This window comes from Lonchura striata, chromosome 20 (assembly GCF_050655825.1).
Source record: "Lonchura striata isolate lonStrDom1 chromosome 20, ASM5065582v1, whole genome shotgun sequence".
In the NCBI taxonomy this organism is placed as follows: Eukaryota; Metazoa; Chordata; class Aves; order Passeriformes; family Estrildidae; genus Lonchura; species Lonchura striata.
Genome location: NC_140722.1, coordinates 7,137,600 through 7,159,147, shown reverse-complemented (window position 1 = coordinate 7,159,147; position 21,548 = coordinate 7,137,600). Strand labels below are relative to the sequence as shown.

General features: G+C 47.6%; 2 protein-coding genes across 4 annotated transcripts in view; one reads left to right on the top strand and one right to left on the bottom strand.

Moving 5' to 3' along the window:
• Window positions 1-6,612: 6,612 nt before the first annotated feature.
• On the top strand, window positions 6,613-18,313 carry LOC110476169 (thyrotropin-releasing hormone receptor). Of its 3 annotated transcripts, XR_014949646.1 has the most exons (4): window positions 6,613-7,445; window positions 7,947-8,048; window positions 10,542-12,182; window positions 13,140-18,313. XR_014949646.1 is itself a non-coding variant. In XM_085558044.1 (3 exons), exons 1-3 carry the CDS (start codon window positions 6,663-6,665, stop codon window positions 10,920-10,922), a joined length of 1,266 nt encoding a protein of 421 aa, XP_085414170.1. In that variant the 5' UTR covers window positions 6,613-6,662; the 3' UTR covers window positions 10,923-18,313. The 3 variants fall into 3 exon arrangements, 2 of the variants coding, with proteins under 2 accessions (XP_085414170.1, XP_021396593.1); XM_085558044.1 differs by having other exon boundaries at window positions 10,542-18,313; XM_021540918.3 differs by lacking the exon at window positions 7,947-8,048 and having other exon boundaries at window positions 6,616-7,445; window positions 10,542-18,313.
• The window catches only part of JPH2 (junctophilin 2), a 31,056-nt gene continuing 26,663 nt past the window's right edge, over window positions 17,156-21,548 (bottom strand). The window contains exons 5-6 of the mRNA XM_021540926.4: window positions 20,583-20,680; window positions 17,156-19,673 (exon numbers count right to left, since the gene is read on the bottom strand). Coding sequence (XP_021396601.3) covers window positions 20,600-20,680 — 81 coding nt within the window. The 3' untranslated portion in view covers window positions 17,156-19,673; window positions 20,583-20,599. The remainder of the gene's footprint in view (window positions 19,674-20,582; window positions 20,681-21,548) is intronic.

Here is a 21,548-nt window from a genome sequence, read left to right as displayed (position 1 = left end):
TTGTTCTGCCAGAGTTTTCATTCCTTCATAACATTGCATGAAGAGCTTTTATGTCCCCTCAGCATTATTGTGGCTATTATCCCCCCAGGATGCCCCTCCAGCATTCATCCACCCAGATTACTGTTCTGGGAGCTGCCATTCTCTGTCCTGACTCCAGGCACATCCTCCCCTGCATGCTGTCCTCAGGATGAGCACTGGGATGGGTGGTTGAGGTGGGATGTGTCACAGACAGTGCCCCAAAAGCACATCAGAAGAGGTGGCATTTTTCCCAGCACACCTCCAACCTTCTGGCTCTGGCAGAGGCTCAGCTTTGGCTGCCCAAACCACAGTTTCCTCTGACAGACATCAAGACTCCAGAAAGAGTGGAGCTCCCAGTGCTTCCATTTTGTTGTGCTGCCCTGAAAGCCAATGCTTCCACCTGCTTCTCTCTTTTTGCTCATCCAGGCAGATTTCCTGGAGGACTGAGCACACCTGAGCAGGTGTCAGAGTTTATTGGTGGCAGCAAGAGCTGGGAACCCTGACCTGATGCTGCAGCTGATGCCCAGGTGCTGCAGGGGCCATGGGGTGTGCAGGTGATGCCATCCATGGATGCTGGGCTCAGTGGGAGGGAAAGGAACATTTTGGGCCCTTCTCCCATGGCACTTCCAGGCTCCCACAGCCAGCCCAGAGCAGCACTGCTGGTGACACAGCGTGGGGAATCCCCTGGGATGACAATGTTTGATTTCACAGGCTTTGTAAAATACACTTGGCACGCACACTTGGCCTCACTCAAACCTGCACAGAGCATCCTTTTCCATTCTCTGCAGAGCTGGATAAATCCCCAGTGGTTTGGTTCATTGACTTATCAAATCAGTCCAATGCATGTTGCTGCCGAGTTGGTTTTTTGGGTTTTTTTTTGTTTTGGTTTGGTTTTTTTTGGGTTTTTTTGTGTGTTTTTTTTTGTTTGTTTGTTTTTTTGTTTTTGGTTTTGTTTTGGTTTTGGTTTTGGTTTTGTTTTTACTATTCAGGCTGCTCAGCCCTTCCAGGACCTACCTGGAGCAGAGTTTGAAGGATGCACTTATTAAAATTTTAGTGGGGACAGTTCACAAATAAACTATATTCAGAAATGAGAGGCTTGTGAATGGCTGGCCCTGGCCAAGCCCCTCATTTTCAATATCTGTTTTCATCAGTTTGATAATTTTTGGGCCATGAGAGGCTTTTTCCTTGAGGTCTCAGGCTGTGAACACAGCAAGGAAGCAGGAGAAGGGCAAAGGGATAATTTTCCTGTTTGTGAAAGTGGCCTCACTTGACTTTCTTTAAAAGCTAAAATTATAGTTGTTAGCTGAAGAAAAATCGCCAGTTTCTTTGTGTCCTGAAGGCATTTGAAAAACACGGTGCATCAAAGATTTAATAGCAACAGATCTTTAAAAGAGGTTTTTCAAATAAGAGAGGAAGGCACCCAGAAGCCAGGAGGAAACTCTGGCAGTGAGACAGGGAAGAGAGGATCCTGAGATGACCCAAATTGCTGCCTGTGCTCCCTGAACCTGGAATTAACAAATCCCTGGTCTCATATGAGCACAGGGAAGCATCCTTTCCCTGGGACAGCACTACCCAGGCTCGATGTGACAATGAGAGGTTGGAGCTCCTCAGGCCTGGCACCACCAGGTCCCTCCTGGGGCTGCCCCACAGGAAATGCTGCCTGAAGACAGTCTCATCTTCCAGCCTTGAACGGTTTCACCCACAGAAATCCCCATCACTGTCTTCATCTTAATTGTTCTCCATTCCTTCAGTCTTCAACATTTTCCATAGTGCTGCTCCCTTCCACATTTCTGGCACAGATGTGATGCAGCCCAGGTCTGTGAGATGCTTCCTCTAGGGTTGTTCACAGAAATCAGTAAAAAACCACCAGTTTGGTTTTTTTTCCCCCACATTTTGCATTTGTTTAATTCCTTGACAGCTGCCTTCTTTGCTTGATCTCTGAGGGCAATAACCCAGAAAGCCCCAAAGCAATTTACTTATTGGCTGTGACTCCAAAATAGATGAAGGTGATTTTGACAGAACTTCTCTCCTTGGTCTTTCTGATCAAACAATAACTGCTGCTCTGTCAGACTGCCTCATTCCCCATCTCTACTGGCACTTGTCAGCCCCCAGGCTGCTCAGCAGAGCCACCAGCACCTTCCTGCCTGGTCCCTGCTGAGCTGCAGGGCTGCAGAAGTGGGAATCACTTCCCCACCATCACTCACAACTCAAAATTTGGCCATTGCCTAGGGCCCTGTAACCAGTGTCTCGGAACCACTTGTGGTTTTTGTAATTACACTTCTCCACATTCACTGGCACCACATGACACTGCCACCCCTGTGCCCCAGCTCTAGCAGCAGAGGTTTTATGGGTTTAATATTTGTAGCAATGAAGCCCAAGGGAATGGAAAGAAGTTTTTCACAGTTTAAGTAGGAGGATCACTTTCTTTTAGCTTTGTTTTTTAATATATGAAGCCTCACAGTTCTTTTCTGTTCACAGGACTAAGGGAGCTGCCCAGTGAGGCTGTGTGAGAGGGATGAGCTGCAAGAAGATGTCATGGACATCAGCCATGATGTACCCAGCCTGTACTAACCTGGCCATGGAGCTGCACAGACACCCCTTTCCAAAAACCCCTTTCCCTGCCAGCACCCAGGGATATGGCCATTCCCATTTGGGGATGTCAAGAAAATGAAGATTTCTCTTTGCTGATGTTTCAAAGAGTGGGTGGTGGCAGGTATTCATAAAGGATGGTGGTGCCAGGTGATATCAGCAGAGAAGGAAATGCTGATGTGTGCTAAAAGAACAAAACATGGACTTTAAAAAAAAAAAAATCAATGTCTTTGGCCATCAAAACATTTATATTTAAGTCAAGATGGAAGAAAATATTTTTATAAGTGTCAAGCTGGGTAGCCCCTTACACACAAGCCTCAGTCACATCCTGAACATCACAGTTACTGAAGGAGGCTGTAAAGGGAATATTAACCAGTCATCACAGCAAACCTCACAATTTTGACAACCTCACAACTTTGACAACAGAATCCCCCAGTGACTGCATTGGGCATGTGAAAAATATTTTTGTGATTCACGTAAACTGGCAATGGACTCAACATATGCTTGTATCTGCTGTGTTGAAAGAGGACACGTTCCCTGGCATAACTACAAAGAACAGTTTTGAAACTTTCTGACTGAATAGCCAAATAAAGCATTGAAAAAGAAAATAGAAGTATAGTAGAGTCAAGAGATGAGGTGGCAAAAATGACTGATGCTTAGAATAAAATAGAGGAAGCAAAAAAAAAAAAAAAAAAAAAGAGGAAAAAGAAAAATTAAAAATTCTGGGAACCATTAGACAATTTACCCCCTCCCTATCAAGGGCAGGAAACTCCCTCCTCTCCTGAGAGGCCCTGGAGCCTCCACACTATCACACACAGCTCCACCACTATCACCACCATCTTGTAGGACTTGGAGCAACAGAAGAGAACAATGTGCACGGATCAGTTATCCCCTTCCATGGAAGACTCAACAGTACCACAAGGCCCCACAGTTTTATTATCCCTCATTTGCCTACCAGTGCAGAAATGGAATTCCATATTAATTGACCATTGGTGGAATAATTTGTTTGAAGGAGCCTGGTGGAAGAAGTTGGGGTTCACGTTGCTTTGTTCTGCATTAGGCCTGTTGTTTATACCGTGTATGATTCCATGCTTTATTAAGCTAATACATTTAGTAATCCAGGGAATGCAGATTTCAGCAATGCTCACAAACCCTAAAATAACAACCATGGGAAAAAAACCTCACTCCCTTATGATAGTCAAGGCCAAAGCAGAACCAAATATAACTGTGACCCAAAAAGTATTAGCTTGATTTAAAGCAGAGCCACAAATCAATAATATAAAGAAAAAGGGGAGGGATTGTAGAAAATGTTTTTGCGCTTCATGTCAATTGGCAATGGAATCAGCAAATGCTCACATCTGCTGCATCGAAAGTGGATGCATTCCCTGGGATAACTACAAAGAATGGTTTTGAAACTTTCTGTTTCAAGAAATAACCAAAATAAGCATCGAGAAAGAAAACAGAATAAGTATAGTAGAGTCAAGAGATGAGGTGGCAAAAATGACTGATGCTTAGAATAAAATAGAGGAAGCTGTGGTAAAGCTAAAGGATATTGCAACAAAGTGACTAAATGCTTATGTACAACAAAAAGCTTGATGCAATTGCACCAGACTAAAATTATTTATCAGACACTGGTGTAGGACCTCCCTCCAGATCACCACGAGCAGGACAGGGAGCCTACAACCACCTGGAAAGATTATGAAATTGCTGGTCCCAGCTTATTGATATTTACTGATTCAGACTACCACAAGCACTCAAAAATGCTTTGTAGGCTTAAACCAGTATATATACTCTGGTGAACTTGTAGTGGTGTGTGCTGTTAGTGGAGCAGTGACAACACGGCAACCCAGCGCTTCTTGCTTGCTTGCTTTAAAATAAAAGATATAAAAAATAAAATTTGGTTTGGAGATCAAAATTTTATATCAGGCAGACAAACATTCCTCCCCAGCCCAGCCCCAGCCCGGTGATTGACACAGAGCAGCTCAGGAACAGGCAGGAGGAGCTGCTTCAGTGGGGTGCTTTAATGCTGTTGTTATCTGCACTAATAACTGCTGGATTGTCTGTGCCACAGAGCAAAGCAGCCAGGGAAATGATTATCTGCAATTATCCTGCACAGTGTTCCAGGTCTGAACCAAAACAAAGCTTTTTACTGCTTTTTTACTGCAGCAGTCTGTCTTGGCTTCCTGATCCCACAAAGCCAGTTCCAGGAATGGGTTTGAGGAAGCAAATGAACCCCAGCTCCCTTCTCAGGACATTTGTGCCAGATTTGTCCCTTCTCCTTTCCCACACACAGTCCACATCCTGAGGACCTGCAGCATCACTGTGAGACAGAGCACTGGGATGAAGTGCTGGAATTGTGTTTGGGTTACAGTCACTCCAGAACACCGAAATACACAACCCCTTGGATTATGTGAGCAAACACGTGTGCCCACACGCCCAGTCCTCCCCACAGAAGGGCAGTAAGGACAGGAGGGGCCATGCCTCCCAAACCCGGGGCTGCAGAGGGCAGGGGTGTGAGGCTCTCTGAGGACACAGAGGGCCTGGTGCAGGCTGACAGTGGAGCCCTAAGGAAACCAAATGGAAAGAGAAGAAGAGAATAATTGTCCTTTAAAACTGACCCAAAGGTGAATGAAATATCATGGGAAGTAGTGAAAAACTATATGGATTGTTGTCTGCCAAAGAACAGCACGAAGTTTCCCAGAGCAAAGGGGAAAATACTATTTGCCACAGCAAGTGAAAGTCTGGGGACAGAGTGCTGCTCTTTGGGCTGAGGCCAAAGCCATTTTATCCACCCAGATTTTTGCAGCCCAGGTTTAAAAATTTGCCTGTGAAATGCTGGAATTGAATCACTCAGCATCAGAATGGTCCTTCACACTTTGGGTATGCTGCTCAGTGTCTGGGATTAACAGGACATCTCTGCCTTTAATTGAAATCTAATCTAATCAAAAAGAGAGTTCTCCTCTTGTCCTTTCCTCCACTCCACAGGTTAGAGGCCCCTTAGCACAATTGCTCTTTCAATTTGAAAATGCATTTTCCTACAGAGATGTTAGGAGCAAGCATGGAGCTGGCAGCAAATTGTGGCTCCTGCTGACCATCAGGGAGACACTGGATCTCCCAGCCTGACCACCAGGGAGATACGACATACCCCAGCCTCATTGCTGGAAATATCTGGAATCTCCCAATTAAGGCTTCTCCCTCAGGAGTGTCACTGTGCTTGTTTGGGACAGGGATGGCTACAGGAAAGACAGCACGAGGAGGTCACTGCCCCATGCTCAGGGATGCCATTCCTCTGCCCCAGCCCAGGGCAAACGGGAAAAGCTGTGGATCTCACTGGCACCGCTCTGCTCCCATCCTCCTGACGATGAGAAATAAAGGATCCTCACCCTCAGCTCCCCTTGCCCTGGGGGAGCAGTGAAGTCTGTGCCTCGGCTGGGGACAAAGGCACCCACGGTCCGGGGTCCCACTCATGCTGGGGTACGTTCAGCCTCTGCGCCTCCCCACCCTGGCATCTCTCACCTGCACCCCCATCCCCTGCCTGGGCTCCTTTCCCCCTCTTCCCCCTCCTCCTCCTCCTCCTCCTCCTCCTCCTCCTCCTCCCCCGGTCCGGCTCCGCGGCGCGCCGGGACCCGGCGGGCGCAGGCGGCGGATGCCGGCGGAGGCGATGCGGGGTCCCGGGGACCGAGGCAGCCCCGGGGGGCTTTGGGCTGTCCTGGGGGAGGCCTGGTGCTTCCCTGACGTGCTTCCCGGCAGCTGAGGGGAGTCCTGGAGGGCCCCGGGAGCCTGGGGGTTCCGGACAGTCCCGGCTGGCTCCCGGTTGCTCCTGGAGGGTCCCGGGGACTGGGGGGATCCCGGCCGCTCCCTGCACCTCCAGGCGGAGAGTTTGCAGGGGAGAGGGATGCCAGGAGCAGGGAGGCTGCGAGACCTGGGGTGAATCGTGCAGAAAAAGGGGAGGGAGGAGCCGGGGTGGGCGGGAAGGCGGGGAGGGGGTCGGGGCAGCCCCGGCTCCCCGCTGCCGCCGCAGGGTGCGCGGGGCTCCGCCGGCGGCTGCAGGCACGATGGAGAACGGCTCGGCCAGCCCGGGAGCCGCGCTGGGCAGCGGCAACCAGAGCCTGGGCAGGATGCCCCGGCAGCCCCTGGAGCTGCAGGTGGTCACCATCCTGCTGGTGCTGCTCATCTGCGGCGTGGGCATCGCGGGCAACGCCATGGTGGTGCTGGTGGTGCTGCGCACCAAGCACATGGTGACCCCCACCAACTGCTACCTGGTGAGCCTGGCCGTGGCCGACCTCATCGTGCTGCTGGCGGCCGGGCTGCCCAACATCTCCGAAGTGGTGGCTTCTTGGGTGTACGGCTACGCCGGCTGCCTCTGCATCACCTACTTGCAGTACCTGGGCATCAACATCTCCGCCTGGTCCATCGCCGCCTTCACGGTGGAGCGGTACATCGCCATCTGCCACGCCATCAAGGCACAGCTCCTGTGCACCGTGTCCCGCGCCAGGCGCATCATCGCCTCGCTGTGGCTCTTCACCTCCCTCTATTGCCTCATGTGGTTCTTCCTGGTGGACACCACCCAGGTCACCTTCTCGGATGGGGCGCAGGTCACCTGCGGCTACCGTGTCTCCAGAAGCCTTTACATGCCCATTTACTTCTTGGATTTTGCTGTCTTCTATGTCATCCCGCTGGGGCTGGCGGCTGTCCTCTACGGCCTCATTGCCCGCATCCTGTTCGTGAGCCCGCTGCCCGGCACCCCGCAGCGCTCCTTCCTGGGCTCCGTGCACCAGGGCAGCTCCCTCAAGCGCTCCTGCCGGGGCAGCAGGGGCGCCCTGAGCTCCCGCAAGCAGGTAGGGGCTCCCCGCCGGCCGGGCATGCCGGGCTGCAGGCGGCTCTGCCGGCTCGGGGCTTTGAGGGGCATTCTGCCAGGGGCCGAGGTGCCACAGTGCTTTGTTTCCCTTTGTGGAGGGAGTGGGGACTGTTGGTTTGCTGCAAAGGAGCCCCTCAAGCCCAGCTGGGGTCTGGCAGCACAGATGAGCTTCTCCTGCTCTGGTCAGGCTTGGTAGAGCAGGACAGGGCTTCAGGCAGGCAGAGGCAGAAGTGCAGGCACTTTTACTGGCTAATTAATTATTGATTGCCCCCCCGAGGAAGAGAGGGCTGGGTCATGTTGTGCCAGTGGGACTCATCTCTCAGACAATGTCCTGTGCAGGTGAAGTCAGATTTAAAGGAGCAAAGAGAAGGGAGAACTGTCTTCCCTTGGAGCTCAGCCCTGGCTGCAGCCTCCCAGCTGGGTGAGTCACCTCGGAGTCACAGTGATGTGTTTGCATTTTGGTGATTTCTGTGTCTCTCAGCTGCCTGCTGTCTCCCCATGTCCTTCTCCTCCCACCTCCTTCTGGCCTCATTGCTCTGCTCAGATGGACAATCACTGCCTCGTGTCCCACCTCTTTGGACAGGTCAGTATCTAGACATGGGACAGTCCCATTCTGAATAGCCAGGGCCCATTCAGCTTTCCTTTTAAAGGAAAGGGTTGAATCTGGGAGTTGGGCTTTAGTGCTTGAAATCACTAGTTCTGTTGTGATTTCCAGATAGCCCACAGCAGACTTCAGCCTGCCCTGAAGTTCTCCTGTTTCCTGCTCAGGAACCTGTTGCCTGCCTCGCACAGGAACCTCCATTCCCCAGGAGAGACGAGTCAGGGTCACAGAGGGGAAGCAAACAGCTCAGAGAACGTTTATTTCTTCATTAACTTCTAAATCTTTCCAGTCCAGCTTTTCCTCCCTTTTTCTCTGAAAGGTTTAAAGCAAGTGCTGACTTCTTCAAAAGCATTTGCCTGCTCTCCCATGACCACTGGCAGCTGCAGCACCTCAGGTAGGGTGTTTGTTAGTGAAGGCTCTTGACTGGTTGATGGATCTCCCCTTCCAGAGCTGCTGGAGGGGCTGGAGGGGCTGTGCTGCTCCCCCTGCACTGCTGTGCTGTGGACTGGCACAGCTTGCTTCACACCAGTGGGTCAAGTGGCTCCTGGGGCATTCCAGCTCCTGGAAACATCTTGTGCTCTCTTTAGTGTGCAGCAGGAGTTTACTGGAGATTATCATTACTTCCCAAAATATCCTAGCATGCACAGACTTCCCCTGAATGGCCTGACATCACAGTGCTGCCATCATAAGCAATAAAGATGGCACTAAGTTTTTAAACTGTAAAGCAATTTTCCAGGGCTTCAGCTGGTGGGGGTGTGTAGCTCTGGAGGTGCCTCTGAACAGAGGACAGGCACTCACATCAGCATTCCTCCTCTGGCCTCTCTTTATAGGGGAACTGGCTCTTCCAGGCCCCATGCCCAGAGTTCCCTGGGAAAGGTCCTAAAGGGGCTCTCTCAGAGACCATTTTCTCCTGGATGGCTGAAGGAGATTTTCTGTGGCTGTGCTCCTACACAGCCCCAGAACTGCACTGCTTTCGGGGTATGAGGATGCTGCTGTTCTCTCACTGGGCCTTCAAAAGCACCTAAATCCTGAGCAGGACATCACAAGGTGTGAGCTTTGCTGTATTTTATCACTTGTACGAACACCTCGAAGTCCGTATTTCTCCTCCCGGAGAGGGACCACTAGAGGGAGTGAGATTCCTAAAAAAAAAGGATGTACAACTCAGAATGATGGAGCAGAAACAAGGAGGGAGGATGCTGGCTGGGGAGAAGCATCTGTGGCTGCCTGGACAGGGGCAGAGGCTGGACACAGTTTTGTGAGACACCACTTGTACATTCTCTCATATCTTTCCCAAAAGGCAACACACTGTAGCAGCAAACAAGCTTCAGTCTTAGCAACAGCCCCAGCACTCACTGTATCACTGTGAGATCTTATTTTTGGAAGTGTCCTCACATTTCCATTAAACCATACATAGCAAACCCTTCTATTTTGGCCACAGCTTGGTAATAGTCCCTTTCTTGTAGAGAAAGTTTTGTTGCCACAAGAAATGACTCCCAGTTTCTACTCATGGCATTACAGGAAGACATAGTTTCTTTTGATGAAGTAAAAAAGCACTCCAAGAAAAGCTGAGAGACTCTAAATGTCATCCTAGTGCTTATGTCCATACTAAGAACTGGATTATTGCACAACTCCCCTTCTGACGTTTGAAACACCACTGCCTAGACATGCATGTGGCATCATGTCATACTTTAATCATATTTTCCTCTTTGGGGACGTGTCTATTTTGTTAGTATTTGTTTGAGGAGGATTGTCATCATAAATAGCTGTTGAAATTATTAGGATGACTGGTGTTCCAGCACAAACCCCCAGTTTCCTAAAAAAAGCCTATGTTGAGCTGAGGGCAATTACTGCTCACTTCTGAGTTCTCAGTTTCTTTTTGTTCTCAATATGTTTATGTAGTACTCCCCAGTGTGCTGAAGACTAAAGTAACCCATGGTAAGTAGCTAAGTAAGCCCAATATCAGCACAAGTAATGTAAGATTCCTTACAGTCTCCTCTGCTTCCAGGGTTGCTCTGTACCAGGAAACTATTCCCTGGAATTATATAGGTGGTGTAGGAAACCAAGAAACCCTAGGGAAGGAGATTAAATGTATCCCATGACACCCCTAAAACTGAGGTCCCCACCTTTAGACAAGTATTTTCCCCATTGATTTACTGTTACGTACAATTTTCAAATTTGCTTTCTGGTACAGACATTGTCATGGTTATCCTAGCCTATTTCCAGGAGAGTGAATACTATTTCTAAAGAGATTTAGAGGCTCTTCAATGATAGATGAAAACCTATAGTTTCTGGGTTTATTTATGCAAGATTATTTCCTGATTAAAATGGTTTCAGTGAGAAATAACCCCACAGCTTGGGTGTTTCTCTTAAATGCTTAGAGAGAGAAACCATCTCCACCAGTGCTCCAGGTGGAAAAGTTCTGCTGGAGGTTTAGCACCATCTGGATGTTTTTATTTTGCATCTCCCCCCACCCAGGTGACCAAGATGCTGGCTGTCGTGGTGGCCCTCTTCGCCGTGCTGTGGCTGCCCTACCGCACGCTGGTGGTAGTGAACTCCTTCGTGGACCCTCCATACCTGAACACCTGGTTCCTCCTCTTCTGCCGCCTCTGCATCTACCTGAACAGCGCCATCAACCCCATCATCTACAACCTCATGTCACAGAAGTTCAGGGCTGCCTTTAGGAAGTTGTACAAGTGCCAGGAGAAGAGTGCTGAGCACCCTGCCCCGTCCTCCACCCCGGTGTACTACAGTGCAGTGAAGGACTGTTCCCACGACAGCTCTGAGCACAACCTCACCGAGCAGGAGGATCTGAGCAGGCTCCCTGCACCTGCAAAGAAGAGTAAACAAATCCTGTGAGCATGAAGCAATGCAGGCAGTGGGAGTTGTGTGGCTGCACACACTGTGCTGGGAGAGTGCCAAGAGGAATTGCTTTGACATTGCAGCGAGCTTCATTCAATACTTCTTCAGGGCATTTAACAGAACCGATTGTTATAGGCAATTTAATTTGCTTTTCCTTAGCACTAATTTATTCTTGTTTGGTGAAGTGTTAGGCAAGTGTCAATATTTAGCATCTCTAAAGCATCTGTTGTTACATATAGCCACCTCATTTTGTGTTATGTGCAAGTGCTGAGCTGGGCCAAAGCATTGAAAGGAGTCCCCGGAACAGAAGTGCATTCAAGGAAAAAATACACCTCTTTTTTAGAGTGAGTGTCTCCTACCCAGATTGACACAGACACCCCATGGAAACTACTCCTCGAGAGTCCTTTTGAAGTTAATGGGGGCAATTAGGCACTTCGATGTGTCTCCTCTCATCTCCACTCTCCTGTGAGGAATACAAATCCCTACAGAGAAGATGAATGTCACAAGATACGAGGCCATTTGCTGTAAATGGACTCTCAGGGGGAGACTCCTGCATTAGGAAAAACAAAGTTGGGTGTCATGAGCCTCTGTCATGCCTCTGGAAACACCGCAGTGCTGGTAGCACAGAAACCCAAGGTCCAGACCAGATGGATTTGCCACAATGAACAAACTAATAATGAGTGTTCCCTAATTTCTTTTGGATAATTTTACCTTTCCTGTTGAAATTCCTCTGGTTGCTTCAACTGGAAACTGTACTCTTGTCCTTTAAGCCCCAGTGTGGTATAGTCATTACCACAGAGCAGTGTTGCTCTCTGCCCCAGCTACAGGTGCATTTCAATGGCAGGTGAAGAAATTCTCTTATTTCCTGGGAATAACTTGTGAAGTCCATGAAGTGTTTTGTGATTAGTGACACAAATGCTTATTGCTGCTGTCATCTTGAAAGCAAAGTAGATATTCATACCCTGCAGCATCCAGGAGACCAGTCCAAGGGCACTTGCCCCAGACTTGCAAAAGACTATCTGGACTATGAGTAAAATCAAAAAGATTACACATGAGCCAAACCCTTGGGCTCTTGCCAAATAAAACAAGTGTCTGCCACCAGTAAACCTCAAGTGACTGTGAACTATTACTTGAACAGCCTCGCTAGTCAACACTGGATAGAATTTTGCATCCACTTAGGAAAATATGTGTATGGTATTTTCAAGGCCACAAGACATTAATTAACCAATCTGAATCTACAGGAAATCACTTCACTGGGTGAGTCAGGAAAATACCTCAAATCTCTTCAGTGTGTTGGAGCTGTCCAAGACCTATTTTGTTGTGTGTAGAGAGGTTTTGCATGTATGATTATTATATTGCATGTTATTAAACCATCTATGTTACCCCTAAAATAGATACAGGATGAGGGAAGAAAACATTGGCTTTTTGAAATTATTTTAAACATAATGCATTTGGAATTTAAGGATTTGTGTTATTTTGCACTGTTTTGTGTATATTGTATAATGTGAATTTATTGTTGTTGAGAAAGTTCTGCACACAGATTTGGGATTTATTTCTTGAAGAACATGGAGGAGTTTTTACTAACATGAGGATTTGCTTTTAACAATCTTTTTTATAGCACAGACTTCTTTTCCCTCCTTAGAACGGATTTTTCCTCAGGAGCTCAGAAGAAGCCATTGATAAAAGCATGTGCAGACAAACCAGGGCAGTAAGGACCAGGGGAAGGTGGAGGAGGGGGAAGGGGATGCCTGTGTGACTGCTGGTGTCTCCCTGGGACCTTTAGCACAGGCAGCATCCTCTCAGGGCTGGGCTGTCCTGTGTCCTCCACCCTCCACCCTGAGGCTGCGAGTGCAGAGAGCTCGATGTGGGAAGAGGATTTACTGCCAGAGCTTGGAAACCCACCTGCATCCTGACCTAAGGCATTTCTCAGGCATGGGATGTGCAGTTTGACAGACAGCCTTGATGTCTGCAAACACAAGGAGCACCATCATTCTGAAGTATCCCCAGCAGGATGTTTTCCACCTTCTCATCACATTTCCTATCTTCACTCTCCCCCTTTCTGCATCTCCCCCAGATGGAGACACCCTCAAAGCATTATTTTCTTAATTCAATTTCAGCCTCAGGCCAACAGCTAATTGATAGTTCTGAAATACTTGTTCAACATACTTGAGATTTAATTAAAACCTGGTTCTTTTCTCCCCTTTCTGCTTTTAGCTGCCAAGTACTGCATGACCCTTTGCTATTTTTTGAGAAGTAATTGGCAGATAAATCCTCCTGGAACCACAAGATCTCCAACAAATGCACCAGAGCATTAAACTGTAGATGAGGAATGAGTTCCTGGTCCTTCCCCCTGCATGTATTCTGACACTTTAGGAGGAGCTGAGAGACTTTTAGGTGGAAGTGGAGGCAGAAGGTCACCACTCTGCTTGCTACGGAGATGCCACTTGAGAGATACATGCTGCTGGGAAATAAATCACTAGCAGAAAGGAATTAAAATAAATAACTCATCACTGTAACTTCCTTTGGATATTCAGGGTCTGAATAAAAACCTAAATTCCTTATAAGAAATCAGAGAGCTCCCTTGAAGCTTTAGCCTGCATTACCTTATATCTTGCAACATCCCACCCTGCTTGTAAAGTCTCAAGCTGTATTTTACCCTCAGCATTTATTTGTCTCAACAGTGTGAGTGTGGGCTGTGAGTTTATAAACATGCCAGGAAATAAAGAATCTATTGCTCCTAAGTAATTTATTGCATAGAAGTGCGATTCAACATGATCTAACCTTCTACTCTCCTACTAAAGCTCATTATTTCTAACCCTTGCCCTTTCAGGGGCTGTTAACCTGGTAAAACACCATCTGGTTTCTTCAATTACAAACAAGCAAGTCCCTTGGCAGGAGAGGAGGGACCTGGCAGTGCTGCAGAGCCCTGGGGTGAGGGGAAAAAGTTGTGAGCAGTGCAGAGAGGAGGTTGGAGGAGGCAAAGCCTTGGAGAAGAGCTGATGGCAGAGCAGTGAGTGAGGTTTCTGTGCCTGAAGAACCATAGATTGGCTGAAGCTCCTGGCATTCATCAGGGAGTTTCAGTTTAGGAGACACCACATCCAGCACATTTACCTGAATTTGGCTGCTCCCAGTGGTAGAGGCCACGCAGTGACTGCCTGTATGCAGGGCATGGATGGGACCTCAGCAAGGATTATTTACCCTGGCAAAACACACAGGTTTAAGTAATTTATCAAAATCTGTAGTTCAAGCTCCTATCAGGTTGTTTTCTTTGTCTCTAAATTTGGGTAGTGGGAAATTGGGCAAATAGGGCATCTGTGAGAGCCTGTGTCACAGGAGAATGGCCATGCAGGTGGTTTTTTGAGAGAGCCTTTCACCTATGATGCTGGCCAGTGTTCTGAAAGCCAGCCTGCTCTAGGGCCAAATTACAGAGTAACCAACAAAATACCAGCAGTCCCCTAAAAAAGTGATGTAAAGATCATGAGGGCATCCAGTATCTCCCTGCAACCAGAACAGGCTTCTCTGTGGTACCCAACCATGTTTCTAAGATAAAATAGAGATACCTTTAAATTAATAATATTCAGATCACCAAAAATATGATCTGAATGGGCAATTGCTTAAATTTTTAAGAGCCACAAGAAAGAGGGGACCACACATTAGGGAAAGATTTGGATGCAGTCCTTTTTCAATCTGTTCTGGCCCCAGCTGCTTCTTTGAACTAATTAGTTCAAGCAGATTACAATTAAAGAGCTGCTAATAAAACCTGGGGATAGTCCTACAGCAATATTAATGTAATCACTCACAGTTACTTGTTTATATTGCAGGTACTGTTTCCCAAGGCTTCTGGACAGCTCGTAGGCCAGCTCTGCCTCCAGGCTTGCACTCACTGAGGGGTGGCTCCTCAGGACTCTTCAAACCAAGGCAGGAGTTCCAGAACTGCCTTGCGACACACAGTGGATCAAAGCTTGCCAGTCCTGTGTGACTGACTTTAATTGACTAAAATACCCTCAGTTTAGCAGTTAGCCAGCCAGCCCTGCACATTTCTGTCCTGCCAGGGTCTCAAGGAAGATTTCAATGGGAGGGCATTGCCTGTGTCCCAAATCCAGGGTGCTTTCCCAGATACTGCCTGAGGGAGGGAACATCACAGCCACACCACAGGTCCCTGCCATGGGTGATGGGCAGAAGTAATAAGGACAATTTGTGCTTTATAATTGATGAATTTCCTTTAATAGCCACCCTATTAATTGGGCTCTGAGTGTGCTGTTTCTATAGAGACAGGGGATGCTGTGAGTGCACCAGTGGCTGCTCACTGCTCTTCCAATAGGGAATTAATGCCTGAAAACACAAGCTGTGAAGCCTATAAAAACTTTAGCTTCTCAAGGAGAAGGCCCTGGGGTGGTCCTGGTACTAACATGGTTTTGAGGTCCTCAGCAAGGGCCTACTGGGCTCCCAAGTTGGCTGATCCTGTCCTTACAGGCACAGTGTGGGTGGCGGCTCAGAGGAAATAAATTTAAAGCATCTTTTTCCAGCTGTGCAGTGCCAGCATTTCTGACAGAAGAGCAGAGGAAAGGGTTCCACAGTAAGGCCCCTTGTTGCCAGCCCCAAGCTGGGCATGGGATGCCCTTGCTGGTGGTGCCTGGTGCTGGTTCCCTGATGTATTAATGCTCAAGCTAACTTGAGGCTCAAGCTAGCTTCCTCCAGGAAGGGTCCTGAAGCAAAGGCAGTGGTGTGGAGCCAGACCCATTCCTGGCTCCTGGGCCAGAGAGGACCACAGGAACTCTTCTGTACATTTTGGCACCTTCTCAGTGTCAGGGTCACCTTCAACCATCTCTGACCCTTCCTCTTGTGCAAAGATGAAGAGCAAAAGAGAGGGTGGCTCCTGAGAGCCCCCATGCCCCACAGGAACAGTGGAGTACATCGTGGCTGTCCCCAGGCAGGTCACTGTCAGAGGACACTGAGGCTCAGATTGCACCTTCCCTCCCACCAGTGGAGGGTAAGGCTCCTGCCCTTCGACACAGGATCAGGGCAGTGCCTTTAGACTGGTTCTCACATATCAGACACCTCCCTGCCTGCCCTTGGGGACACTTGGCTGGACACTGTGGGGACATTATCCCTGAAACCAGCAGCTATTGAGGCAGAGAGCCCAGCACTGTCCCCCCTACCCTGGGGAAGCTGCAGACTTTTTGTTCTGCCTTTATTAATACTTTAAAAGCAATGTGTCATTGCTTTAGCAGCAGACCCACCTCCCTCCCTGCTGCCTCTGTAACACATGAGCCAAGGACCTGCTCCATTCATCAGCCTGAGATTTATGAGGTGCACAAGGCTCCAGTTACCCTGCTGCCCTGACTGATGAATGAGATGTAGTTCCTTCCATACCAGAAGCAAAGCAAGCCCAGAGGAGAGTAAAGCCATAATTTCATCAAACTCAGCCCCTTCAGTCTCTACTAGGACATGAAATCTTCTGCCTTCAGACCCCTCGCACCCACAGAAGCCAGGGGCAGCACTCCACCCCATGGAGGCTGAGCCTGTGTCCCCCCAGCCTCTCTGCACAGTCCGGCTTTGCTCATGTGAGACACTCCAGAAATAGAAAAAGGATTGAAGGTTCCAGCTACTCTGGATTCCTCAGGCCCAGGGGCCCTGCTGCCCTGGGCTGGTGCTGGGCTCTGCTCATCCATCCTCCCCCATAAATCACCCTGCTGCCATTTCCCTCCACCTCGTGCCTGGCTTTCCTCTCACCCGGGCTGTCTCCAGAGGCTGAGCGAGAGGATGGGGCTCAGGCAGTGGAGAATCACTCCTCCCCAAAGCCAGGGGCAGCAGCCAGTGGCACACGGCTCAGAATGAGCCTGGCAGCAGCCCTGGGGTCGGGAGGCAGCAGAGGGACCTGGCAGCAGCCATCTGCAAGGCCTGGGCAGGCTCTGGGCCAGCGAGCTGCCTTTCCTCCTCGCCCTGTGCAGCCCCTGCCAGAGGCCAGCACGATGGGAGCACATAGAGTGTTCTCAGAGAGTTGCAGAGTCCTTAAAGGCTGCCTAAAAGCATTTAGTGAAAACAACTCTCTTTGAAAAGTACCCCCATCAATTAAAAAAATGCAAATTTTCGAAACAGAGAATTAAGAAAAAGCTAAAAAACATCCAGACGCCACCAGTGAAATTCTGCATTACTCTCTGCTTTAAACTGGCGTGAATGTGCCACCATGGAAAGAAACTTGGAGAGTCCCCTGCAAAAATCCACATGGATAGAGTGAGCAGATAACTGTTTATTATTGCACATAATCCAGCAGAACAACCAACAGAAAATTCTGGACAGTAGTACACAGATTGTAGTAAACAGCTAGCAAAATCTGTGATGAAGGTACTTTTGTGTGAAGAGTGAAAGGTATCTGCATCTTTGTAAGACCTGAAAAGTATAACACAAAATTCTAGTCATTTTTGAAAGCATGCAGTTTGAGGTAAATCTGGTATTTTGCATCTAAGAAAATGAAATCCCTAAGGGGCTCCCTCTCTATGTAAGTATATCCATATCTCAGTGCAATATGGATAGTTATACGTCACATAAAAGCAAATCTACCTACTTTTCTCAGGTTACTAGGAGGAAAGCACATTAGTGAGTGCATATTGCATGCATAAAAAAAGGGGGGGGGGGTGGAAAGGAATTACCTTAGCACTGTTGAAAAAGATCCATTTTTGTGGTTAGTGATAAATAAAAGCCCCTCAGGTCTCTCAATGGAAATAGTCTTGGTGGTGAATAAAAGCAGTTGGCATATTGAAACTGCAGAGTTGGCAAGTGAATGCCAGCAAATGGAGACAAAACGTTAAAGGCAGCAGAGCCTGGGGTTTGCAATACATTTATAATTAAGGAAAGAAAAAAAAAAGAAAATAAGCAAATTGCTACAAAACTATGCTCTGTAGAAGTGTAGATGATGCTGCACAGCTTTCTCAGGACTGGTACAGCCACATGGCTCTTAGGAAAGGATCACATTCACTTCTCCCACACTTAATATCACAAATTTGCTACTGTGGCAATGTTCCTGAGCTCAATAAGGTTAAAAAATAGACTTGGTTCACAAAGAAAAGTACTGAATTATTCTCACTCTCTTATGCCATAACTAGAGTAGATAAATTAGGTAGGTTTTGCCCTGTGCCTCCAATGAGTGTAAACCCCTGTGTGTCTGCCACTCCATCTCTGAAATCCTTTCGGATTGACCTTTGAAGCAGACCAGGCATATGTTTTTTTTCCTTAACTATCATTTCCCCAATCTTTCCAGTCCAACAAGGTTTTCCCACCCAGTCCTGTGCTGCGGGACTTCAGGATACACAGAGGTGCACAACCAACTATAAATAACATTTCTGATTATCTTAAGAAGGGATAGAAAATACACTTTGCTCTTAAAAGAAGGAAGAAACATGTCCAAGCACTCAGCCTCACACTAAACTGTAACTTCATCTGTGCCGACTTTCTAAGCTTACACTGCTAAGGATCAGAGCAGATCATGGTGGAAAAATCTCCTTCCAAAGGTCACTCCCTGTCACAGCTTTGGGAAAATGGGTACAAATTGCCCAGACCTCTCAGCCTCACACACGAGCAACAGCTACACTGCCCCACTGTACTCTGCCACTGCTGAAAGCCTGGCTGCTGCATATTTCTGAGCCCAACACCCAAATACACTTCAGTCACTCACATCTCTGTACCTTTTTTCTTTCAGGAATAAGGTAACCTCTCCCACAATAGCCACCCTGCATCCTCTGGCTGGAAAGTCTGTTTGTTGGGTGCAATGAGAGGCCAGGACCCCCTGCAGCCCGGCACACCAAGGGGAGGAGCCTGCAGGTGTACAGAGGCATTTCAGCAAGATCCTCCTTTTCACTGTAACTCACAACATTTTCATAGAAAAAAAGGGTAAAGGGACAAATTCAGCACATCTACTGCCTTTCCCATTACAGTGGGAAGCCACTCACTGCAAGCTGCTTCTGTGCAGAGCATCATTGGTGGCAGGAGAGCGCTTGGATGGTGCCTGGTCCCAAAAGAGGCCCATCTCCACCCAGAGCACCCCACAGGCACCAGCAGCCTTGGATCCACCAGTCCCTCACACCCCACCCTGCAGCCCCATCCATGGTGCATCGGCCGCCATGGGCAGGACTCGGGTCACACTTCAACAAGCCCAATTTCAACTTGCTCCCCCTCTCAGTCCTCCATCCATGGAAAATGATGCCAGGTGACAGGGGAAAGGAAAGACTTTTTGTTCATCCCTTTGGATGACTTCCAAGCACGGAGAGCAGCGCCGTCCACCCCGAGCCACGGCGCGGCTCCCATGAGTCATTCCGGCTGCTGTATTGCTTCATCTCCATGCCATGGATGACAATCTTTGGAAAATCTCTGACACTAAGTCAACCAAGGGAGTTACAAAACACATCAGTGTGCACGCATGAGACCTTCTCACTCATTTTCCTACAGCTATAGATAAATCCTTCATCCCTGGCATGGCAGGACAGTTGATGGCTTTGGTGAGAATAATTTAAGGCAACTGCTATTTTATACAAAGAAGAGGAGACCACAGTGCAGAAACCCTGGCTTTTCTTAGGTAGATTGCAGAGGCCAGCCACAGACTGAGAGCAGGAAATTGAACTGATCTTCAGACACTCTCATTTAAGGTTGATGTTTGCAGTGCAAACTTGGGATCTCAAGTCCTCCTCTGAGGTGTTTCCAGGTGGCTGAGCTTTAATCCCCGCCAAGGTCTGAGGTCTCCACCAGCAGCGACACCTGTCCCAGACACAAATAAATGGGAAAGTCAAGGGAGAGCAAAACACATGACCACAGCTGTCTGCAAGGCTTTCACCTGTGACGGCTGAGTGAGACTAAAAACATGACAGAAAGCAGTGTCCAGCAGAGCAGTTTTGTCCCCCAGGAGGTCTGGGAAAGCACCCCAATATCCTCACAGGGGCTGAGAGGTGTCTCTTGTGTTTTGTTCACATGAGGCTCAAGGGTCAGGTTCAGCCTTGATGGCAGATTTTATTTGAAATATCTGAGCCCAAGACAGAAGTCTTGTGAAAGCTCAGGACACCTTCCTGTCTGTAGGAGTACCCCAGGCATGAGAAACCTCACAAGATTTTATTGCCACCAAATCCAAATGTAAACCCTTATCCCAATTCAAGTGGAAGACCTGAGAAGGCTCCAGTCTTACAAACATCTTGATTAATATTTATCTACAGTAAAACAATTAAGTAACTACAACTGCAGAACTAGTACTAGTGCAATTAGAGCTGCAGTTTTCACAGTTTCACATTTTTATGTGTTCTTGCATCTTGCTGGTGTGAGTGCCAAGAAATACTATAATGCACAAGTTACTTCGGAGCAGCCACGTTGAAACAGCAAATTGAAAGTGTTTGAAGCATTTGCAGCACTTGCAGTAAACAAATTTCAAATTTACCATCACACAGTCTTGCAATGGAATTCTCACTCCATGAAACATGCCCATGGTACTGGGAAGGCAAAACTATATGGTGAGACTGTATCCCACCAACACAATCTATGTTCCTAATTTTGGGAAAATGTATGAAATTATGACATAATTTCATGCAACAATTTTATGACATTTTTGAAAAGTGAGTCAACCTTAAAACATCCAGTGACATCTACAAATTGAGGATAAAATCTCATTCTGCTTCTTACCTTGTTCAAGAGGCTCATCATGTCAAAAAATGTACAAATAGGATGGCCAGACCAATGTTCAGTAAGATGACCATACAGATCACAATTGTGTTAGGTCCCTGCAGGAAAAACAGAGTATTACACACCACAGCTCCAGACAGACATAGCTTGATTCTGCTATTCAAAAATACCACAATCACCCCCTCCCAATGCACTGAAATCTGGCACGTAACAACCAGCCTGAATTTCAAACTAGTGGAATGTTTATCCTGTCCTATTCCTACTTCTTCTCTGCAAATTCATTAGAAGGAGGATAAATCAGGCTTCTTTTGCAGCTAAATTAGATTAAAGGAGACCCTGACCACAGGAACATGAACTCCTGATTCCATGTCAGGCTGCTCCTCCCAACTCCCTTCCGCATACGCATTGCCTGTGTTCGTAAACTTGCCATTTTTAATAATATAGAATCATAGAATGCTTTGGTTTGGAAGGGGATCTTGAAGATCATCTATTTCCAAACCCCAACAAATGAACCCATGTGAAGATTGATGTAATTTCAGACCAAAGTATTTCCAAGCTGTGATTTTCTAAAGTCACATTGGAATCATTCACGTCCAAAGGACTGCAAGATGGGACTCAGAGGGCTAATAAAATGTCTGGGTTTCCAGCTGTATTTGCTAAGAGCAAAATTGAATTTCAGTGACTATATTTTAAACCTGGGAAATTGGCTGGTGATTCAACACCACAGTTCAGCTCATGAGATGCCCCTACAGCAAAAAAAGTAATGGGTAAAAGAGCAACACACTTGAGTTTTTAGTGTTTTCTTTCCCCCCAGCTTTCACATCCAAGTTGGTTGGTAATGAGGTGGGAAAATAAGGTGAGAAAAGTGGATAAAATTAATTGGAAGATGCCTGGTTTTGCACAAATTTTGAAATACCACATGTCTGAAAGCCTATCTGCCCAGGTAAAGAGAGGAGGTGAAAACAG

Excerpts from the sequence above, each read along its gene's own strand:
- LOC110476169 (XM_085558044.1), top strand. The coding sequence starts at position 6,663 with ATGGAGAACGGCTCGGCCAGCCCGGGAGCCGCGCTGGGCAGCGGCAAC. Across the intron at positions 7,446-7,946 it reads CCCTGAGCTCCCGCAAGCAG|CTGCCTGCTGTCTCCCCATG; the intron begins GTAGGGGCTCCC and ends TGTGTCTCTCAG. Across the intron at positions 8,049-10,541 it reads TGTCCCACCTCTTTGGACAG|GTGACCAAGATGCTGGCTGT; the intron begins GTCAGTATCTAG and ends CCCCCCACCCAG.